Raw genomic sequence first — 24,292 nt, 5'->3', positions numbered from 1 at the left:
GCTCTGAACCTGGCTGGAAAACAGGACATGACACACTAACAGTCTAACTGGCATGTGGACAAAGTAGCGTTGGGTTAAAGAGTTGCTTGAACTTCCCAGGTTCTCACCATCGAGCTGGCGGAGGCCCCCTTAGCTTGCCGTAATATCCAGCTGCTTTACTCAGAGACCTGCCTGTGTTACCGAAGCCTGCACAGCACAATTACGTCTTTACTGAAGCTGCGCACTAATCGCATCCATCCTATCTGATGAGCTAATTAAATTAATCTATTTTCCAAGTCTTGGTTTCATGGCTAGTTACTATGGATTACCGGTTAATATTGATTTTCTTGAATTTATTTATTGATATATTTAGAGTGAAAGCTTTTTTATTTTTTATTTATAGAACATGCATAATTAGAGGCATGTTCCTCATATGCCGTATTTTTCTCCCATGAGTATCATTTGCTTTGGGTTGTTATAGCAATGGGGTACGGTGGGGGGGTGGTATGGGGTTGGTGCAGATGGGAGAATGCAGAGCCTCAAATGTTGGAAGTGGGAAAGTCAGAGCTGGAGTGCCCTACTGTGATAGCTTTGTCATTCTCCGCTAATTCTTTTTCTTTTCATAGTTTTTATCTACCGTATTAAACGCTCATTAGGAGCTTTTTTTTCTGTTGTCCTTTAAAGTGGACCATTTGCAGAAGTCAAGCTAGAGATTTATTAACATTGTTTTTTTCCTGCAGAATCTTTACGATTGCCTGTTTTAAATGCTGTTGGCACGCTCTCCCTGAAAAGTATTTTTAGTGCTCCAGCAGTAGCTGAGTGGTTAGATGTCGATTTTACGAAAACCAACCCTCAGACTCACACAGACACACGCAGAGTCACATTCTCCTGCCCTGAGACATGTTTAATTGTGGAACCTCACAGATTTTTGCGGGGGATCTGATGATCCGGAATATCCAGCTTGGTCACGCTGGGAAGTACATCTGCATCGTGGATACGGATGTGGAGAGTCTGTCAGCTGCCGCCGTTCTCATGGTGAAAGGTAAGGGAAGCAGCAGCGCCTGGCACAAGCAAACTGTAACGTATTCAGAGGCAAGACTCCGAAGCTTGTTGTAATTCTAAGAAATTCAGTGAGTCACAGTTTGACTTAGAAAGTTAAAGCTGGAATGAGGTGGTCACCTGGTGCATAATCCCACATATTAATATATCACAATAAGAAACCTTACTTACCCATCATTACATCAGTGCAACATGCAAGCTACTTCTGCTTTATTCCAGACCAACCATCTTTGTTTAATAATTCAACCCCCACTGCCGTCCTCTACGTGAAATACTCATGCTAAGTCCACTTAGCAATGCTTATCATGTGCTTCTTCTTTGTTTAAACTGTCATGCTTTCTTGTTACCAACCCAACACATGGCAATATACTAGAAGTAGAGGGTTTTCTCAATTTCAATCAAATTGCGGTTTTTTTTCTTGACAATTCATTCCGGATATAGTTCAGTCTTCATTAAAGATGATGTCACCTTACGTTTGCTTGACAGAATGCCATATTTATTTACAGATCTTCCTAACTCTTACAGACCATTAAGCACCAACAAGAAACAGATTACTCTCTATGGATTTAAAGCATTCAAAGTATATCGTTAAATCTGAGGAAATACAGTTAGGTTTTTTTTTTCTAAATGTCATGAATGGACATCTCTGAGGTAAACTACAGATCAATGTAAGTCAAGAAGGAGGTGTAATTGCCACAGAATGCAATATAAAACTTTTTGGCAATAAATATTAGGGAGCAGCAGGAATGGAAAGAGCATTTAAGCTGTAGTTTTAGTTGTCAGGAAATCTGCACCTTATATGCAGACGAGATGCTTGCGAGATGTCCACACCCTTCCATCTGCAAATGCATTGTATATTTGTCGGCTCTGCACAGAACATAACATTGAAAAAATGACAGGTTTCGATCCTTGGTAGTGGATTTAGATCAGTGGCCTGTACTACGAAGCAGAGTTACTGGCTAAATGGACTTAATTCGTTCACTTACATTTTGCCCAGACTACCTTAAATCCGAGAAGTTACCCCAATAAGGCAGTAACCCCGCTTCGTATTACTGGTCCCTGGTTATGTAGGCAGGGCTGAGGCGAGCTCTAACTTTGCTAAATGCCCGGTTGAGTTAGGTCCCCCCGGGCCGCCAAGTGCAGTAACAGTGGAGGAGATTACGGACAGCACAGCCCAGCTCTCCTGGATGTCAGGCAGGGACAACTACAGCCCCATCAAAGGCTATGTCATCCAAGGGAGGACTGCCTTCACTTTGGGATGGCAAGCCTTGGACACAGGTAACTCTCTGGATGCAAACACCCCTAAAGTCACAATGACAGGGGCAAAACACACAGCAGTATAGCCAATGTGTACACATAGATAACCTTTAGCATCAGCTTGTAAGCAGCTTGGACATTTCAGGTCCAGACAAAGATTGTGTTTCTCACAACCAGCTGAGCATAAAGAGTCACAGTTACTTGCCTGGGTGTTAGAAACAAAATCCTGGTCTGTATTTGTAGCTTCTGGACCAGAAATGCCCAACACTGCATTTAAGATGTCCAGTACCTGGTTCTTCTAATATAACTGACTTCCAGCATGTACCAACCAGCACCTGACTGGGTGGGACTGACTGAGTATACATTCCAGTGAACTAGTTGCATTTGGCCAGTAAAACATCTTCCTCACTTTGTTTAATTATTTATTTTTAAATCCTGTTCCATGTTGTTCTGAAAGATGTTGGCAGTCGCCTGATCTGTCACCTGACCTTATCTCCAGTCCCAGAGGTCATTTTTGGCAACACCCTGACAGCCACCGTAGTGGGCCTCAACGCCTGGGTGGAGTATGAGTTTCGTGTGGTGTCCAGTAATGCCGTGGGGGTGGGAGAGCCGAGCCCCCCATCCGCCAAGACCCGAACCGAGGATGCCGGTAAGTCAAAGTCTCTCCATTGTTTCCAAAAATAATATGATTTTTTTGTGTATTTCTGTTTCTTAATCCATTACTTATTTCATTACAAAGCTGGATGAGGAGCTTGCTCTGATAAAAAATCGTAATAGCTTTCTGTTGCGTTTTGTGCAACATATATTACATTACTAAGTTTTGAAATTAGTGTCAGGCAAAAACAAACAAACAGCCACTTGATGTGAAAGGAGTGTGTGTCCGGCAAAGCCAATCTAACATCTGTTCCCGCCTTGGTTACGGCACGCAGTCCCTGACACCCCCCCGACTGACATCGGAGGTGGAGGTGGCACCCAGTCTGAGCTGGTGATAACCTGGGAGGTAAGCCATCGGTCACGCGTCACTCATCCTTTGGTGCTCGGATAATGTCGTGGCTTAATGGCGTCGAACGGCATGGGCCGTTTTATCACCACGGCCAAAGACCGCCGATCTCTCCCCTCAACCCATTAGGCCCCATAAGGTCCCCTGAGTGTGATTTAGTGTCAGGATATTGAGTGTTTCAATTAAAAGCAGGACGTGGCGTCAATAGATACTATAGCTTTGCCACCAGCCTCCAGCAGGACCCTCACGCTTGCGTCGCGCACACGCATGCCAAGTGAGGCCATGGGAATAAAAGCAGATTCAAAGGAGAGAGAGACATGCAATTACTCCACAGCTGACGGTACTGCATTTAAGCCTCTTTCTCTGAAAGGTGACAGGTAACATTTTTCGGTTTAGAATAAGGGTGGACAGTTTCCTCCCACTTCTTCCTGCTCTTCTGCACCTTGTGGCTTCTGACGCATCGGTTCAGGATTCTAATCAGTTTGCCAGGAATTCAAAGCGACCAGTACTGGGTGTATGGGTGTAGAGAGTAGTAGCATCCCCTTCAGCCTGCAGAAATAGTACCCCAACTTTTACGCAGCTTGACAAGTGAAACCTGCCAGAGAACTTTCTGTGTCATTATCTGTGGACTCCAACTAGCCGTTAACACGTGTCGTGCATATTTCACTCACTGATGTCTTTAACAATGTCAGATTTTTTTGTTGATCTAAGTGTTCCTTTTTCAAGGGGAACAAAACTTTAAAAAGTATAAATAAAGGTTTCATACAGAGAATGCCGGAACTGTAATATTAGATATAACCTCAGGCAGAGGACAAATCTGGATCACTGTTTATCCGTCGGTGAGAGACAAAAGCCACCCAAACGATGTTCTGGGACTGATGGTCTTTTGTTCTGCTTATAGGTGCTGATGATCCTCACTTAATGCAATTTGAGCCGCTTCACTGAAATTTTAAATGTAAAATATTTTAGTCAAATAGTCCTATGATAATGGTAGTACCCTTAATTACAGTCTAATCTGGGATGTTTGGGGTCCCTGTTAATGTTCTGCGCACATGTGTACTAAGTATGTAAAAGGTTCATGTGACACATATTTCTGCATGATCTGCATTCTAAGGTATGGACTGAGGGTCTACGAAGGGGGGACAGATTCTCTGCATCTTTGTTTTGTATGTGTTTTAATATCACTACAGTTTTGTGTTTCGCTCCCAGCCTGTGCCAGAAGAACTGCAAAACGGGGACGGTTTCGGTTACATCATCGCGTTCCGGCCAGTGGGCGGGGCCACCTGGACGCGCGCCATCATATCCACGCCAGAGGTGGCCCGCTACGTCTACAGGAATGACAGCATCCCACCGTTCTTCCCCTTTGACGTGAAGGTGGGGGCCTTCAACAAAAGAGGGGAGGGGCCCTTCAGTTCCATAACCACCGTCTTCTCGGCAGAGGAAGGTGAGCCGGCAGGCCGTGGCGACCGCCAATGCGAAGAACACGCAGCTGTATTTACATGCATTTTCACATCCCGCGGTGAAGATGTCAGCCCCCCCCCTCCCCCAGTACACAGAGCCCCGGGGTTGTGCGCGTAGCGCTCAGTGTGCTGCAGCCTTAATTGAATGTGTCATCGTGATAACATTGTTACACGCCAGCCCTGGGTCCCATTAGAGAGGGAGGGACATGTTGACCGTTTGTAGGGGGGAGGCATGAGGCTTACTGGGCTGCTGCTTGCCACCGTGATGACACCGGATAAATCAGCAGAGCTGTACCCCCCCCCCCCCCCCCCCCGTCCCTCTCGCCCCCATTCAGAGCCCAGCGTGACGCCCGGGGGGGTTCTGGCCAGGAGTGTTTCCGCATCGCAGATTGAAGTCAGCTGGCGGCCACTTGCCTCTGCCCCCGAGAGAGTCCTCGGATACGAGGTACCCAAGCTGTTTGGAGGTGAAGTTTATCTCCCGAGCCTGGGGGAGCGCAGCGCCTTCCCCATTCCCGGGCAGACAGGTGCAGCTGCCCCCTCCAGCCCCTTAGGCTCCAGGTCCCATCCAGAATTAGGCCATGATACATGATTTGTTATTTTCCTGGGGAAGCTCAGGATCACAGGTCTTGTAGGACATACAGTAGTGGGCAGGTAGTAACAGTCACACGTTCTTCCATAAGAATATACACACACACACACACACACACACACACACAGCAGCCAAAGCACACATTTATAATTCTTGAAATGAATTAAAATTACAATGGAAATGAGAGCATGCTGGTAGAGAGGTCTCTCAGGACCAAAAGCTCAGCGCTGAATGAGGTACTTTATAGTCATAGAGATTAGATGCATTTATCAAATGCTATTACTACTTCAGTTCCACGTTACATTTATTTTTTCCAGCCGGAGACACAGCCGTGCCCCCTTCTGTGACATGTCCTTTTTGATATCAGTTAAGCGCATTTTCCTGTGGGAAAATGACTGGAATGATGAAGAATTTGATTTTTACACCTGTGTAGCCAAGGAGCGGCTGCACGGCAGCCTTAGAAGCTGGACGGCGAGGGCCGCAGCCGGCCGCGGCTCCAATTGATTCCTGATGGAGCGTAAGGAGTTTCCTTTAGCCTGCACCTGCGCACACTGTAATGATTGTCAGGCGCATACGGACGCGGCGCTCTCTGAATACCGACATGCCCCCGGGCCCCATCCAGCCCTGAAAGGCCGCAGAGTGACACACATGGTCATCCATCTTACGAGTGAAAAGAGCACCCCGTATGTTCACTATTCAATCATCTCTTCACAAAGCCAGTGCCAAAGCAGTGCACTGCCGTAACAGTGGCAAGGCAACAGCACTGGAATAATAGTGCCGTCGGAGATGGTCTTTGCATAAAGCACTTAGAGTGTCTTTGATGTGTCACTTGTTTGATTAAATAGTGCCTTTGTTTCTGTACGCCGCGTTTTTAATTGCGCTTGTGATTACTAAGAACTGTATATATAATGATGTTGAAGACTTTCTCTTAAATAGATTATTAATAACTATGGAGAGGGATGACAGAGTTATCCATCCTGCAGTGATTGTTTCTGTGCCTTGTCCCCCCGCGATGTGCCGAGCAGGTGACGTACTGGGAAGACGACACCAAGCCCGATACGGTGGGGAAGGTGAGGGTGTTCGGGAACCAGAGCTCCGTTAACATCAGTGCCCTAACTGGAAACAGTCAATATTTCCTGACGGTGAGCGCGTTCAACACGGCCGGGACTGGGCCGGCCTCTCCGTCTGTCAACGCCACTACAAAGAAGGCGTGTGAGTGTCCTCAGCAGCCCGTCCTCACGCCATCTATCCTCAGGGCCGTGGCACCGAACTAAGTAATGAAAAATCTGAAATTATTTTTTGTACACTCTAATAGCCCAAATTTAAAAAGTATTGCGCACCTTAAATATTGACTATATATTTCACTGGGATCCTCTTATAAAAAGAAATTCCACTGCACAAATTCCAATGAGCAAAATGTTTAAAAAAGGTAATAAGGAAAATAATAAAAAAGAGAAAAAGCATCAAAAAATTTAAACATGAAACCAAATATAAGTCATTATACTGTGCTGCTAAAAGAAGTCATGCAGTCTTGGGAAATGAATCAGTAGCAGCAGCAAACCATGAAAGAAAAATATGAATTTGGATATTCCTGTGTGAGGAGCCAACCAAAGCACAGCGACTCCTCCTCCTAAGACATGCATCCATGGGTCCGCAAGCAAAGCCCTGCTGCAAAATAATAAAACAGCAATATTATATGTCATGTTTCTTGTAACAGAGGTGATGAAATCCCAGTTACCTGTAGTACAAATTCATACAAAAGCAGATATAAAGCATGTTTCTGGGACCCTGTCTATTTTGTATGCATATTTTTCTGTATATCAGTGAGCAATTGGGGAGATTTCGCACTCAGTAACCAGAGCGTCTGCTTTAGCAGGAAGTCGGCATCAGCCCTTTCACTCTCTGCTTCAGTTGTCTTTAAGAAAAGAAGACTAATGTCCCAAGAACCTATTACTCTTAATGAAGCGTTACATTAAAAGGCACCTCTCCATCCTGTGAGTCCTAATCTACACCACATCACTAAGTTATCCCAACTTGGCTGCACAAATTCTACAAATGAAAAGGCAAACACATTCCCCAAAAGTGTTAGCAATACAGTTTCCTGTCAGAGATATGGGACATCAGATGTTAATGTAGAATGTAAACTTGGTTGCATGTTGCATGCTGTGTTTGGATGTGTAAATCGTAGAGGTAGAGTGACATGCTTTGGATGCCTGCCTCTCTTTCTCTCTGTCTCTCTTTCTCTGTCTGCCTCTCTCTGTCTCTGTCTGCCCCTCTCTCTCACTCTCTGTCTCTCTTTCTCTGTCTGCCTCTCTCTCTCTGTCTGCCTCTCTCTGTCTCTGTCTGCCCCCCTCTCTCTCTGTCTCTCTTTCTCTGTCTGCCTCTCTCTCTCTGTCTGCCCCTCTCTCTCTCTGTCTCTCTTTCTCTGTCTGCCTCTCTCTCTCTCTCTGTCTCTCTTTCTCTGTCTGCCTCTCTCTCTCTGTCTGCCCCTCTCTCTCTCTGCCTCTCTCTCTGTCTGCCTCTCTCTCTGTCTGCCTCTCTCTGTCTCTGTCTCTCTCTCTCTGTCTGCCTGTCTCTGCCTCAGCCCCAGCACAGCCCCCCATGAACGTGGAGTGGACGCTGATTGGCGCCCAGCTCACCCTGCACTGGGACCCAGTGGTCGCTATGGAGACAGAGTCAGAAGTCACAGGATACCAGGTAAGCATCAGATTTAGGTTTCTCTCCTACTCCCGAGTTAGGGTGTGGTTAATTGCCCTATAATATTCTTCTGTTGTAAATTGGCAGATTGCCTTGGCCAGCTTATACTGTAGGGAACCAAGACAGTAAACTGAGGGGCAACTTTGGGTTTCCATCGTGAACATCTGGGAATCACGGCTAAGAAGGGGGCTTTTTCTTGCAAACAGGTGTCATATCGAAGACACAGACACGGTGAAGTAAAGACCTTCATGACAAACAAGACTACAGCAGAGCTGACCCTGCCAGCCAATGATGACTATCTCATCCAGGTCAGGGTGCTAAGCGAAGGAGGAGAAGGTGCTGCCACAGAACCCATCCGAATTCACAGACTGAGTAAGTCCTTTCACCCTTTACTTAACAGGAATTAGTCATTGAGGCATTTTGGGGTCTCATTTATCAACTGTGCATTTGAACAGTTTTGTCCATACACCATCTGTATGCACATTTTTACACACAGAACGGTGTTTATCAATTTCTTCCTGTGCGTAGAACTGTGCATATATTTACGAACACTGCCGCCCGTGCGTACGCACAAACCCCTAGTGGCAGAGAAGCATAACTGAAGCAAACTGATCGGCTCATAGGATATGCAGGAAACTCCATTTAATTATAAAACTTGATAGATTGAGAAGTAGAATTATCTAGTTGTGTTCACACAAAGTATGTACAGGTAGCTCATGTCCATGATGAGGGATCGTTCGGAAGTCATATCAGGTCCATAGCCAAAGAAATAATGTCACTTTTACTAAATACAGTCTAATGCTGAGATGCACCTGATTGAGGCACGTCCGATTACATTTATGTCCGAGATCCCTAGTACACAATGCACGATAGAGAGACGTCTCACAGCAGATGTAGTAGGAGGTCAGCGGGTGTATCGCTTAGTGTGACAGGTGCAGGACAATGGGCAGCACCCACAGCCCTATGATGACTTGCTGTCCATATCTAACTTGCCAAACAATATTTTTTTAGTTTTTTTTTTTGTATTATGTCCAGCAGAACTTCCATCTCATTCATGGTAATGTTTGGTTTTCCCTCCTCTGTAAGTTTTTTTTTATTTTATTTTATTCCTCAATAGCAAAATACAGTTACTAAATAACAATACAAGCATAAAGTGCATAATATATTTCAATCAGGAATAAGGAGATAAGGATATATGTCTCTTTAGAGATGTAATTTATGCAAAACATTGCAGGGTTCAGCATGTATTATGTGAAAGTTATATGCCCATAAATGGATCATTGTGTGCGTTTCTTTATTTAAAATAGGCTTGCCGTGCACATACAGTCACATTTAGAATGTGTGAGATTTATCAACCTTCACTTAGTACAGCTGTTCACACACACGGGTGATAAATACCCATTTGCCTGTGCATACCGGCGGCTTGTAGGCACACATTTAGGGACTGTTTTACGCACCCTTTGATAAATTACACCCTTGGTCTTCTATGAAAATCTGTATGCAGAGCAACCCACCTTAGAATACAGCAACTCCTTGGGGAATAAAAAAAACCCAGGATGCATTGTGGGATGTGGCCAATAGCTTGTGGCTCCTCGATAAAGGACATCCAATGGAATCGTGAAGGTCATTTTTACTGACAATATGGAAAAAATAGCACAATTTAGTGGCTCTATTTTATTTTATTTTTTTCCAGAAAAAAAATAATTTTCGTGTATTTCTTTTGAAATAACTTTTAAATGATGTTGACTGTGGTTATAGGTATGAGTGCTCGGGGGTCAGGAACGCAGCGCCCAGATAACAGTCCCCCGTCTCTGGCCGTGGCCTTTGTATTGTCCACCTTCTGCTCATCGCTATGGTGACTCAAACTCCGTCCAGCACAGCGCTGTCGAAGATTTACTGGAGGAGCCCTTATCCCTCTTCAGGGGGATCAGTATGGATGCGTGACTATCTCCTGCAGAATCTTCTGGGAAACCTGGCAGCGAGCATGACCGAGAGGGGTAATCCATACTGTAAACACGAGGCAAAGAGGGAATTATGAGTTTGGATTTGTGTGCATGCAGTTTTCCTGCTTATCATTGTGGGGCACAAGTGCCGTTCGACTGTGGAGCCGTCCCAGGATATTTGTATACATATTTTCACGAGGGAGCACATGTGTACCTGTTACTTAGTTATTAACCCCAACAATCCTTGAAAAATGATGAAATGCCTTAATTGCATTTACATACCAAAGTAGGTCAACACATACTTGATAAATGTATCATATTTGCTCACACTAGTAACACGCTAGTCTTAGTTTCTCCATTTTTAAATTACTCATTATAAATGCTTTTGTGATATATATTTTTTTGTTTCATTGAAAAAAAAGCCAGAAGCCAGTACTGTTGGAAACTGGGGGGGGGGGGGGGTGTTATCATGGGTCCAGCTACATCGGGCTGCCTGCTACCGGTGAACATGGGTGATGGAAACATTTTCTTAGGCTGGGGCTATATTACATTTCTCTGTCATTCCCACCTTACAAAGCTTTGCTTTCATTGTCTCGAGTGCTCGAATGTTTGCATTTTTATTGTGAAAGAGTTGTGTCAACATATGCACTTGTGTGTCTGTGAAGTTGTGCTCATTGACTGAGAAAAAAAGTAAAGAAAGAGGGCTAGATTTACGCAATTCCACCAGTGCCTCTCTGAAAACACACGCTCCATTACCCACAGTCATTAAAGTCCATGTGTCTCGTGAGACTGGCACAGCCTCTAGTGAAGGACTATGCTCCCTAGGGTACAGTAGATGTCATGCTTTGCTATTATTAATTTACATATACCCAAAATTATTACCTGTGCACATTTGTATTATATTCTTCAGTGGATGGGATGTTCGTAGAGAAACAGCTTGGTTTCACGATCAAGCAAAGCACGTTTACAGAAAGGGCGTGTCGAGCAAGAAAGTAAGATCCAATCAAAGGGTTAGGCAGGTCGACCTGAATGCAACGATACTGGGCGCAGAGTGGTATGGTGGGACTGCCGCACTGGACCCAGTTTGCTGAAGGGCTGGAGACCAGCGAGCAAGATGTGGAGCAGCTGGCTTGCAGGCAGGCTTTGAGATGACGGAGTGTGCATCTTCTCAACCCTTAGAGCGCTTCACCTCAGCACAAGAATAATACAGATTGGAATTACTTGAAATCCATCTGGTGGTCTGATATGTGGCGTGATTTAGGAGCTAAACGGACATCTAAATAAATCACGGCTTGCTGAAAGGGATCTGATGAGTAGAGATGTGGAATAATGGTTGTCAGATCAGCAGTAGAAGATTAATGGATTGTCACTATCAAACAGTGCTGTACCACGACTGTGCCCGGAGATTTTTATTTGTATATAATATTTTATTTATTTTTATCTCTCTGTCATTCTAAAGGCCGCAGGTCTGCTTGTGAAGCGTCTCGTGGTTTGTTTACATGAAGGACACCCAATTTGTATAAGGAAAAAAATTCATTCTGTGCTGACTTGGTTGCTTGTAACTGGAGAGGAGTGAGGGATAGGTTTGCTTCAGGGTCTTACAGAACAGCCCCCCCCCCCCCCACCACCACCATCACAAGTTATTTTAAAGGAGTGAAACAAACCAAGCGAGCCAAGCTCCCCATCCTTTTGCATAGACTGTGGAAGCAGAGCCTTAAGCCCAGAGACCCACTGCATTTCCTCTGCCCTTGGTGTCACCCTCAGGTCTGTGTTCAGCCATTAAATTCTGCTGTATCCAGATAAATAACAAATTGATTTTTCCATCACAGCATAACGGCTGTCGTAACTAAGAATGAGCACGACTCACTGCTGTTAGTCCCAGTTCTTTTAACATATGAAACATCCTGCTGGTACATTATTGTGAATCATCAAACAAGTGATCAAAAGTTAAAATCACCTTTGTCTAACCATTGGAGATGTTCATTTAAAAGTAAGATTGCTGACGGCTGCACAAGTGCTATTTCGAAATGTTTTATTGGTAAAAAAAAAAAATGAACTGCATTGCTATTGTAATTACATTATTGCTATTTAATTGATAAGCTTTTTAGTAAACTGTCAGTACAGAAACCTTAACAGGTTATGGTCCTTGTCTTTGTATTTACTTTTATATTTACATATCTATTGAAAGGTCAAATGTTGTACTAAAGGAAAATATTTCTTTTAATTATCAATGTTACTTATCATTATTATTTATTACCATTATTTTTTATAATATACAAACATACATTTCTTTTACATGCCTTGGTTCTTTATCATAAAAGTTGTATTTTTCCCCCTGTCTTTCTAGGGCAGTGATAGTACAGTAAAATTCTTGAGGGCAGTTTACACTAAAGGACAAGTGTGACTTGATGTTGGAGTTAGTAGGACTATTAAAACAGAAGAATGTAGTTTAAGCACTTTGTTATTTTCAATGGAATGTGCCTGTCACTTTTTATTGTAATAATGCCTGTTTTTGTAATTTTTTTTAGTATTCAATATTGTGTTTTAATAATGCAATCCCTGTTATACATTTATTAAGAGCGAATTAGCTTTATGTTTAGTCTGATGAGCTCATTTGAAAAGGCTTAATTAATCATGTGTCAGCCCGGAAATTTGCATCCCCAAACATAGACAGTTTTACCCACAAGGAAAAACATGTGTACGTAAAATTTGTAAAATATATATATTTTGTACTATCCGCAGTTCCAAAAGCCTGTCAGATTCTTTTGATCAGACATGGTTTACCAACGCAAGACGTGAGTCTATTTTTCTTTACAACATTTGTCCTTTGCCTTTAATACTACCACTGCGTTAATGAAATGGTTTTGTGATCTCAATGAGATGGCTGTGTAAAACAGTACAGTTTTCATATTGAAAAACAGTGAGCTCATCTTGTGTTCTGAAGCTCTGCATGTAGGTTCTTTGGTGCATTTGTGTAAAGTTTTATATTAAAAAAAAAAAAATTAAAAATGAGGATGCTATGTTTGGGTATTTTTTACCTGTCTCTTTTGTCCATCGGTGTATGTGTTTTGCTAGGTTTCAGAGAAGCAACATTTTCAAAAACAAAATGTGACATTGTAATGCAAGATTACTCAAATTCATTGATTAGTGAGGTTAGTCCTCAAAAAAAAAAAACAACAACACAGTTTACATTCACCTCACAATCATTAACACAATTAATATGTAGCTTTTTACTGACCTTCTTGTCACATAAAAGATTTGTGAGCCAATAGAATTTACACAGCAGTAACTCTAGAAACCTGGTAACATTGGAGCACTCTGTCGATAGAGAAGCAAGCAAGAAAGGTGATGCTAATGAAGCCAGACGTCGCTCCATTACAAGGTGTAACACAAGGTAGATGCGGGGAGTCTTCAGGAGGGTTGTCTTGTTGTGAGGAAGATGTTTGGGATTTCATTATATATCAAGTTCAGTTGTTTGCATAGATTTCAAGGAGTCTTTCCTTAGTCTGCCAAATAAGCGATGCTGGCAACATTGTCCACAATGATTTGTTTATATTCCAAGAGCTTGATTCCTTGTTGTGATCTCTCAAAATACTTGCAAAGTGGTAACTATGCCAAGAGTTTCTAAGCCAAGAACTTCTCAGAGCAGTGTTTACACCGAATGTAAGTTTTTTTCTTCGGCTAAGAAATTTACCATACTATGTCAAGTCAGTGGATACTGGCTATTTACATGGCTAGTTTTTCAGATACAGATTTGGCAAAGGTGTGGGAATAACAGAAACATCTGATTTCATAGACATGCCATACTATAATCTAATAGATATACAAAATTCCAGTCCAACAGGGCAATGCATTTGTAAATCAGCAGTAGCCCATCTTTTACATTTTGTATGTGTAACCTGCTGATTTGAATTTGGAAAAAAATCAAAATGGAATGCAATTACAGTGTGTAGATCATACATCTATATGGAGTCTCTTCACCATACTTCATATAATGTCAGAAATTGCATTTTTACAAAATGAAAACTTTATTTAAGATTTTTTGCACAATGTGTAGCTCTCAATTGAATAATAGCATGGTCAACTTTTCTGTGATTAATTACATCTAAATATCTTTGTTCTGGCTAATTGACTTTCCTGCCATAGTGCATTAAATGAAATGATTTTCAGTGGCATTGTCCAGAAAACCTGAGAGGAAATTCTCACAAGAAGCTCTATTTGATGTGATGAAGTATGTGTCTGGTGAGCAAGACTCACGTAGGTACAGGGTATTAAACAAGCAAGGTACTATGCTGCCAGTATCTCACTGTAAATGCTGTAGAATTTACTATCAAGTTCAAAAGCAAGCCTACATCTTCTTGTGTATGTCTACGTCCAGAAAAGGGTCCTGGCTTGAATTCTTCTTTTATTGTTGAAATAGTTACTGTTAGTTGCCCATTTTGTTTACAAGCCCAGACCTACAGTACATGATGACTCAAACTATTTGTCTAGAAGATCTGTCTGCTTTCTGACTATATACGATGATATACTTATCTGTTGCCACCAAGGAAAATCTGATCCCGAGCTTACAAAATCAATACTGCATTTTTCCCTCAGCATTCCTAAATTCAATCGTCATTTATCGATGAGCCAGCTTATGACTGCATTTGTTAAGCAGTGTCATCAACTGACACAAACGTTTGGCATTTTGCCACACAAGTCAAGTACAATCAAGTAAAATACTGTTAAATTGTCTTTCTAGCCATTGTGTATCAGCATTAGGATAAAGTAATTGCATGGGGATTGTGTCAGCACTCATGTTCCCATGGCAACTCATTACCAGTCCCAGATGCCTGTGTTAATGAAACCCATCTAGCCCTGATTGGACTAAGCTCATTAGGGCCTTACCATGGGTCAGATGGATGGATTGGATGCTGCTGGAGATCAGCTGAGGGACCCATTGAGGTCCATCCTCCAGAATTGCAGTGTTCTTGAATTTTGTTTAGTGTATTTCAGAGGATATTTTAGCTGTCTTCTCAGCATATTACATTTTGCATCATCATTTCAAATAATAAAGACCCTTTTTTCATTCGAATCTTGACTTTGTCATGGTATAAATGTGTTTTGTCTTGATTTTTAACAAAGTAACAAACAAGCAGATTCACCCCAGAACTTTGGTAATACAGGTTTTGTGGGACCATTCAAAATCAATATTTCCTAATACACTTGCAACACTTTCTGACTGCATATTTGCTAGAAACAATTAATTGATAGACAGACAGACAGACAGACAATAAAAAAACAGACAAAATTTGTATTTAATTTAATATGTTTTAATTAAAGTATGAATGTGGTCAAGTAACTTACTTTTATTCCTATTACTATGAGCTTGAACACATCTGATCATATACTATGGTCAAGGGTTAAAGCTGTGATAAGACTCAATATATGACTGTTGGTTTACAGTATAGTGTAATAAGTGTTAATAAGCATGTACCTTGCCATTGCATTGAACCAGTTAAACCATTTGAGGCAGCACCCTGTTGTTACACAGATAAGCAGGCACCGCTTATTGTTTTTTTTTTTTTTTTTGTTAGAGAAATGGAGAGTTTGAATTCTTCTGTCACATACAATGATAAGTAGGTGTTATTCTGTAATGGACATTTTGAACCAATATGAATAGATTGAAAGATTGCCCAAATCACTGGACTATAACCTAATTTGGATTAATAAGTTTGTTTTAAGTCTGATAAATAACCCCCAAATAATATGCTTCACTGCTTCTACCTAAAACAGATTCCTTGTAGATGGAACAAGTGACTTTCATTCAATATTACCCAGAAAATCTGTATTCACTGTTTATTTCATGCATGTTACAGACACATTTCTTCAAAATATGTATGTGCAGCATAGCAGCTTGTTAATTCACTAGCCTGCCAACCACGTGATGGTACAGTTAGCAATTTGGTTCAGCAACAAATACAGTTTTATTTCTCACATGCAGCAAATATAATCTCACTGCATTAAGCTGTACTGCTTATGAAAATAAAAGCTTATTAAGATTCTATTTGATTTTTCAAACAAAGTTTTTTAGTCAATTGTAATTAACAGAATACAAATGTATAGAAGCGATGTTAAAATATATTATTTAAAAGTATGGTATAAATAGTGACCGGAAAAAGTTCACAGTCACACAACGGAGGTGGTCACTCAATTTCTGGCATGTTATTTGTTCTGTGCTTGCCACCATCAATGTGAAAAGAATGCTATTTTTCCTTAGGAACATCCATGAAGTTTGCATAGACTAATGCCAGAAATCTCTGCCAATGTTAAGGCGTAATTGCAAGTAATTGATCTTGACCATACTTGTCACTGTTTGACTAGAGGGGAACGTCAGTGTGTAGCACTGCAGCCTGACCTGAGTGACCCTCCCAGCCTAGATGCTCAGCTCCTGGCCCAGGCTCAGTGAGTGTGCAGTTTCCGTGTTTGAATCGGCATGTATGAATTGTGCATTGTTTGTGATTGTGTGTGTGAGTGCATGCTTACGTCAGACTGCCTTCCCATCCAGAACGTCCCCTGGGATGGACTCCAGGCTCATTAAAACCATACTGGATAAGCTCTATGGAAAATGGATGGATGGAACTTCAATTGAATAATTCAATTGCAGTAATGAATGAACAGAAGGGTAGCCCAGTGGCTATGGCTGTGAACTCACTCCACTGGTGCACGGGTTTGATTCCAGCCTCCTGTTTTAATTTTGCACCTTTATCCTGTTGTTGTGTAAGTTCACTGGCTGCTCTGCAAAAACCCACAGACATGGCTTAAGTAGAGTAGTGATATCTCTAAATTGCCCTTAGTATATGTGTGTGCCCAGTGGTATTCAGGACATTCCCCGCCTTGTCTCCAGTGCCTCTGATTACAGTCTCCAGGCTGACTGCCACACAGCATTCAATAAGCAGTTATTCAATGTGAATAGATACGTGGGTAGAAATATATAGTCATTTCTTTTGTCATTGTTGTTGTTATGCACGTACCCTGACTAATGAGAAGCTCTATGGTCTATTGACACTGCAAGCCATTCAAAAATTATTGAACTGACTGATTGAACTGTTTCCACTGTTTACATCTTCTTTATCTGGGGATTTTTTTTTGCTCTACTTGGAGAGCCATGAAGATCTGCTGTTTGAACATTTGAACTTGTTTACTCTTCTATCCATCAAATTAATGCAAATCCAGGGATATTTTGACATTGCCCCCACCCCCCATACTCAGAAACCGACATTTACCATTATATCATATTTATAATATACCATTCACTCATTTTAACATTATTATTTAAAGTTCAGCAGTGCAATAAATGGAGCTCCTATTCAGCTACATTTTTTGACTCTCTGAGGACATTTGTGCGATGAACTGGATCTGGGTCCATGTGCTGGTCCTGTTCCATATCCGTTTACTGAGGCACAAAACAGTACAAAAATCTAAATCAGAAAAACAGGCAGGGGTCGTAATGAGATCAGAGAGCAGATTTCTAAAACCAAATCTTACTTAACAAATCTGTTGGAGTTTATTGAGGAAGCTACTCACGAAGTTGATGATAAGAAGGCCTATGATGTCATCTAGTTAGATTTCCAAAAGGCTTTTGATGTTGTCCCCCACAAGAGGCTCTTACTTAAACTCAAAGCGACAGGTATTTTAGGAACTGTAGCGACCTGGATTGATAACTGGTTAACAGATAGGAAGCAGCGTGTCGTTATAAGAGACACAATGTCACAGTGGGCCTGCGTTCATAGTGGGGTACCGCAGGGTTCAATTTTAGGACCACTATTGTTCCTAATTTACATAAATGATATAGACACCAATATATACAGTAAACTGGTGAAATTTGCAGATGACACCAAGGTGGGTGGTGTAGCAGATACTGAACTAGCGGCTCAGCAGCTACAGCGGGATCTTGATTTAATTAGTGACTGGGCCAATACCTGGCAGATGAAATGTAACAAATATAAGGTACTCCATGTACTGTAGGGAGCAGAAATATAAAGTACAGGTATTTTATGGGACCTACTGAAATAAAGGTAGCTGATTATGAGAAAGACCTTGGTGTGTATGTTGATGCTTCCATGTCTCATTCTCCCCAGTGCGGGGAAGCAATAAAAAAGGCCAATAGGATGTTGGGGCATATCTCCAGGTGTGTGGAGTTTAAGTCAAGGGAGGTAATGCTAAGATTATACAATTCCTTGGTGAGACCTCACCTAGAATATTGTGTGCAGGTTTGGTCACCATATCTTAAAAAGGACATTGCGGCCTTAGAAAAGGTGCAACGTAGGGCCACAAGAATGATTCCTGGTCTTAGAGGAATGTCATATGAGGAAAGGTTAGTTGAGCTAAATCTGTTCAGCCTCAAGCAAAGGAGACTGAGGGGGGACATGATCCAGGTCTATAAGATTCTAACAAGTTTGGATGCTGTTCAACCAAATAGTTACTTCAGCATTAGTCCAAATACAAGAACTCGTGGCCATAGGTGGAAATTAGTGGGAGAACATTTCAAACTGGATTTAAGGAAGCACTTCTTTACACAGCGTGTAGTCAGAGTATGGAATAGTTTTCCTGATAACGTAGTGCAAGCTGAATCCTTGGGTTCCTTTAAATCCGAGCTAGATAAGATTTTAACAACTCTGAGCTATTAGTTAAGTTCTCCCCAAGCGAGCTCGATGGGCCGAATGGCCTCCTCTCGTTTGTATAGTTCTTATGTTCCTATGTTCTTTTTTTTGACATCCCTGTACATGAGCAAGAAGTCAGCAACAGGACAGAAGTAAGAATAACACTGCGTAAGACTGCTTAGCATGGACACTGCATAAGACTGCTCAGCATGGACACTGTAAGACTGCTCAGCATGGACACTGTAAGACTGCTCAGCATGGACACTGCGTAAGACTGCTCAGCATGGACACTGTAAGACTGCTCAGCATGGACACTGTAAGACTGCTCAGCATGGACACTGCGTAAGACTGCTTAGCATGGACACTGCGTAAGACTGCTCAGCATGGACACTGTAAGACTGCTCAGCATGGACACTGCGTAAGACTGCTCAGCATGGACACTGCGTAAGACTGCTCAGCATGGACACTGTAAGACTGCTCTGCATGGACACTGCGTAAGACTGCTCAGTATGGACACTGTGTAAGACTGCTAAGCATGGACACTGCGTAAGACTGCTCAGCATGGACACTGCGTAAGACTGCTCAGCATGGACACTGTAAGACTGCTCAGCATGGACACTGCGTAAGACTGCTCAGCATGGACACTGTGTAAGACTGCTCAGTATGGACACTGCGTAAGACTGCTTAGCATGGACACTGCGTAAGACTGCTCAGCATGGACACTGCGTAAGACTGCTCAGTATGGACACTGTGTAAGACTGCTCAGTATGGACACTGCGTAAGACTGCTTAGCATGGACACTGCGTAAGACTGCTCAGCATGGACACTGTAAGACTGCTCAGCATGGACACTGCGTAAGACTGCTCAGCATGGACACTGCGTAAGACTGCTCAGCATGGACACTGTAAGACTGCTCTGCATGGACACTGCGTAAGACTGCTCAGTATGGACACTGTGTAAGACTGCTAAGCATGGACACTGCATAAGACTGCTCAGCATGGACACTGCGTAAGACTGCTCAGCATGGACACTGTAAGACTGCTCAGCATGGACACTGCGTAAGACTGCTCAGCATGGACACTGTGTAAGACTGCTCAGTATGGACACTGCGTAAGACTGCTTAGCATGGACACTGCGTAAGACTGCTCAGCATGGACACTGCGTAAGACTGCTCAGTATGGACACTGTGTAAGACTGCTCAGTATGGACACTGCGTAAGACTGCTTAGCATGGACACTGCGTAAGACTGCTCAGCATGGACACTGTAAGACTGCTCAGCATGGACACTGCGTAAGACTGCTCAGCATGGACACTGTAAGACTGCTCAGCATGGACACTGCGTAAGACTGCTCAGCATGGACACTGCGTAAGACTGCTCAGTATGGACACTGTGTAAGACTGCTCAGTATGGACACTGCGTAAGACTGCTTAGCATGGACACTGCGTAAGACTGCTCAGCATGGACACTGTAAGACTGCTCTGCATGGACACTGCGTAAGACTGCTCAGCATGGACACTGTAAGACTGCTCAGCATGGACACTGTAAGACTGCTCAGCATGGACACTGCGTAAGACTGCTCAGCATGGACACTGTAAGACTGCTCAGCATGGACACTGCGTAAGACTGCTCAGCATGGACACTGCATAAGACTACTCAGCATGGACACTGCGTAAGACTGCTCAGCATGGACACTGTAAGACTGCTCAGCATGGACACTGCGTAAGACTGCTCAGCATGGACACTGTAAGACTGCTCTGCATGGACACTGCGTAAGACTGCTCAGTATGGACACTGTGTAAGACTGCTAAGCATGGACACTGCATAAGACTGCTCAGCATGGACACTGCGTAAGACTGCTCAGCATGGACACTGTAAGACTGCTCAGCATGGACACTGCGTAAGACTGCTCAGCATGGACACTGTGTAAGACTGCTCAGTATGGACACTGCGTAAGACTGCTTAGCATGGACACTGCGTAAGACTGCTCAGCATGGACACTGCGTAAGACTGCTCAGTATGGACACTGTGTAAGACTGCTCAGTATGGACACTGCGTAAGACTGCTTAGCATGGACACTGCGTAAGACTGCTCAGCATGGACACTGTAAGACTGCTCAGCATGGACACTGCGTAAGACTGCTCAGCATGGACACTGCATAAGACTGCTCAGCATGGACACTGCGTAAGACTGCTCAGCATGGACACTGTAAGACTGCTCAGCATGGACACTGCGTAAGACTGCTCAGCATGGACACTGTGTAAGACTGCTAAGCATGGACACTGCATAAGACTGCTCAGCATGGACACTGTAAGACTGCTCAGCATGGACACTGCTTAAGACTGCTCAGCATGGACACTGCATAAGTCTGCTCAGCATGGAGCAACTCACTGGCAAGAGGAAACAGTTTCCATCATGTTAAAAAAACAAGAAGCTGAGGCATTTCTACTGTAAGTTTAAAGCGCCTTTATTTAACTCAGAGTCTGAGTATCACAGTTTCCTGTCTGGTTCACATACTGCTGTAACATCCTGCCCGGCATGTCCGCCTCACCCTCCTAACCCTAACCCTGATCAGCCATGTCTGTTGCTTGTTGCCCCTAGATAGTCTTTGTACTAAAGTACCTTTTTATCTCGTCGGCCCCAGTCCCTTCACTTGTGTCTACCTTCCTGTTACCAGTGCCCTTCCCTGTGCCAGTCCTTCTGTTTCTGACCCCTCATGTTCCCATTTGTTTTCCAGCCCCAGTTTAGTTCTATTGAGTTTTGGTTTAATAAAACCCCCTTTGTTGGCCAAAAACCTGCCTTCAATTCCTTCATCTTGCATGTCATGATACCTGCACTTTTATAAGCATTTTTATATGGACTGGTAATATTTTTCTGACCCAGAGAAGCATTCCCTTTCTCTCTTTCCTTATTTTTCATAATGTGCTAGAGTGGTGGCAGTTGAAAAGGGGATTGTCTCTACAAGTTTTTGATCAATACTTTTTATTGCAATTTCATCACAAAAGTTCCTGTGGCAAAGACAACCAGTAAACAGAAAAGGGTGTTTTTTTTTTCTTTTTCTGCTGATATCAATATTTTTGTTCATAACAATAACTCTCTTTCAAAAGCATTATTTGTTCCAAAATAAATATGTACATTTCAAAGTCTATTCTTCAACAAGTTTATTCTTCAAGGACAAGAAAGCAAAAGATAAGAAAAGAAATCATTAGATTAATAACTGCCGCTGTTATTGCAGGATATCAGCAAAACATTCTCTGTGCCTATTGGTAATGAGTGTCAGAATTAAACATGCTTTGGTAGCACATGCAATGAGTGCACTGGAATGCTTACACATCCAACCACACCCAGCAGGAGATCAACTAACAGGATATAAATAAATAGACAATAGATGTGCCATAGAGTGTGCAGTTTTATTTGCCAATGCAGCAAAGGTTTGGACAGTATGTTTCGAAAGAGCTGACTTTTTAAGGTCAAGAAGGCTCTGATAAGAACAGGGTTTCTCCACTAGAATTGCTGAAGATTGTAACAGGCTCTCAGAAAACACCATCATTTTACTTTTGTCTCATAATCAGGATTCATATTTACTAAAAGTTTCTTAGACTCTATACATTTTATGTGGTTGATAGCAAGTAGTTTTAGCATGGAAATCGCAAAAAACCATGCGCATGCACACACGCACACACACACATACAGCTCTAGAAAAAATGAAGAGGACACTCAGTATTTTTTTTAATCTAATGCTAAAATCCTGGTTTAATCCTGGTTTAATCCTGGTTTAATCCTGGTTTAATCCTGGTTCTGCTGGCAGAAGGCTAAGCAGAGATTTCAGGATGAAAATTTCTAAGATAGGAGTACACAAGAAAAAAAGTGAAGCAGGAGATACTGGGAACGACAAAAAACCAGGCAGGTAGAGGGCAGAAGCAACTTTCTAATGCCAGAGATGACCGTCAACTTATCCGCCAGTGCCTCATGAATCGGAGGATGACCTTTAAAAAAAATGGGAAACATTAAGTGCTGTGAAGTGCACTGCTAGCACAGTTAGGACTGCTAGGATTCCTAGAAGCCCTTAAAAAACCACAAAGAAGGCCATCATCAATGACAAGCTGGGAAGAGCCAGGCTGGAGTTTTCAAAAAATGTATATTATGCACAATGAACTGAGAAATAAGCAATGCTGTGTGTGTGTGTGTGTGTGTGTGTGTGTGTGTGTGTGTGTGTGTGTCTTAGCCCAGTGTTTCTCAAACCAGTCCTTGGGGATCCCCCAAGATGGTTCACGTTTTTGCTTCCTCGAGGTTCCCTGGGAGCTGAAAGGGGGCAAAAACGTGGAGCATCTTGAGGTCCCCAAGGACTGGACCAAATGGGAAACACTGCCTTAGCCTGCAGAAATACCCTAATGAGTCTAAAGCTATTAAACCCACATGATACTGCAGGCAGTATGCTGATGTTCTCCTACCTCTACAGTTAACATTCACTGGGCAGCTGTATGGGTTCTTATTATTCCGGACTCTTAAAACCTGTCCTACACACAGCACTCGTATTTGGGCTGATACCAGGCCTGGACTGGCCATCCTGCTTACTGGGCATTTTCCCGGTTGGTCCATGGGTTTGTGGGCCAGCAGAATTTATTGTGGGTATACCACTGTATGTGGTAGGCCAGTCTGGGCAAAAGCCCAGGGCCAATTTTTCATCCCAGTCCAGCACTGGTTGATACGTGTTCTTTTATTTGAAAACACTGGACAAGTGTAGATACTTATTGGTCACCCTTTTAACACCCTAATCCATTCAAGTAGGAAATATGGTATATAGATTTAGTAAAATATTAACAAAATAATTAAACCGTTCTTTCTTCATGCTTTTGTATTTATTAAGTTTTAATTAGATACCATAAATCTCAGTGTGAATGTTACAAAATATAGGCAAATATTAATCTCATTCAGCAAACAGGTGTGACCTAACGGTATTATCACTGAAAATCAGGAGGCTTCAGGCTTTGATCACACAGGGTGTGCAGAACAGTAGGTTCCTTTAGTCTCCTACCATTCAGAGTAAAGGAATATTCCTGTATGTACATGTGTGTTGCTGCTCATTTGCACTGGGGCGAGTCTTGCTGACTAAAGACGGCCTTCATTAGTGCAGTCACCTCAGATGAGCATTGGCATTTTTAAACTTTGGGTGCTTGTAATGCACAGGCTTTTGTTTATGTGCGAAAGCCAGATAACTTGCTAAATTTCTAGTATCCAAAGACATTTCAGGTAAAAATGCCATTTACTATCCTTGTGTGATTGTAAGACACATTTCTATCGATGGATATGTGAATGAGGAGCAAGTACAACACTGTTCTATTCGTATGAATACAGTGTCTGCGCACAGGGTACAAACCTATTATTTGTGAACCAACAACATAATGGTGTTGTCTGTGATAACATACAAGAAGAGCAGTCTTACATCTGTGGCATAAGTGGTTCAATCTTGCAGCAGATTGTGTTTCTGATAATGTGGAAGGGCAGATGCCTGCTTAAGATGTCTGTTTCTATTACGCGCCTGCAGACGCAGCAAAACAACAGAGACCAGCTCTGAAAAAAAAGCTGACCAAAACCAATATATTGGCGCAAGTAAAAAACGGCTCTTCACACCCTCAGCCAGGAGGTGCTGAGAGGGAGAACTCAGGAA

The 24,292-nt window shown here is 42.6% G+C and overlaps 1 protein-coding gene across 2 annotated transcripts in view; it reads left to right on the top strand.

Moving 5' to 3' along the window:
- Positions 1-12,996, top strand: part of LOC111854795 (contactin-3-like) — a 60,882-nt gene extending 47,886 nt beyond the window's left edge. For both annotated transcript variants that reach the window (XM_023833157.2, XM_023833156.2), the window contains exons 14-23: positions 904-1,021; positions 2,158-2,316; positions 2,795-2,944; positions 3,225-3,295; positions 4,505-4,739; positions 5,091-5,200; positions 6,370-6,556; positions 7,929-8,041; positions 8,248-8,413; positions 9,800-12,996. In XM_023833157.2, the coding sequence (XP_023688925.1) occupies positions 904-1,021; positions 2,158-2,316; positions 2,795-2,944; positions 3,225-3,295; positions 4,505-4,739; positions 5,091-5,200; positions 6,370-6,556; positions 7,929-8,041; positions 8,248-8,413; positions 9,800-9,900 (1,410 nt within the window). In that variant the 3' untranslated portion in view covers positions 9,901-12,996. The remainder of the gene's footprint in view (positions 1-903; positions 1,022-2,157; positions 2,317-2,794; positions 2,945-3,224; positions 3,296-4,504; positions 4,740-5,090; positions 5,201-6,369; positions 6,557-7,928; positions 8,042-8,247; positions 8,414-9,799) is intronic.
- Positions 12,997-24,292: the final 11,296 nt, after the last annotated feature.

The sequence above is a fragment of the Paramormyrops kingsleyae genome, chromosome 6, assembly GCF_048594095.1.
Source record: "Paramormyrops kingsleyae isolate MSU_618 chromosome 6, PKINGS_0.4, whole genome shotgun sequence".
In the NCBI taxonomy this organism is placed as follows: domain Eukaryota; kingdom Metazoa; phylum Chordata; class Actinopteri; order Osteoglossiformes; family Mormyridae; genus Paramormyrops; species Paramormyrops kingsleyae.
The sequence above is the reverse complement of the archived record's forward strand: the minus strand, read 5'-3'. Positions and strand labels throughout refer to the sequence as shown.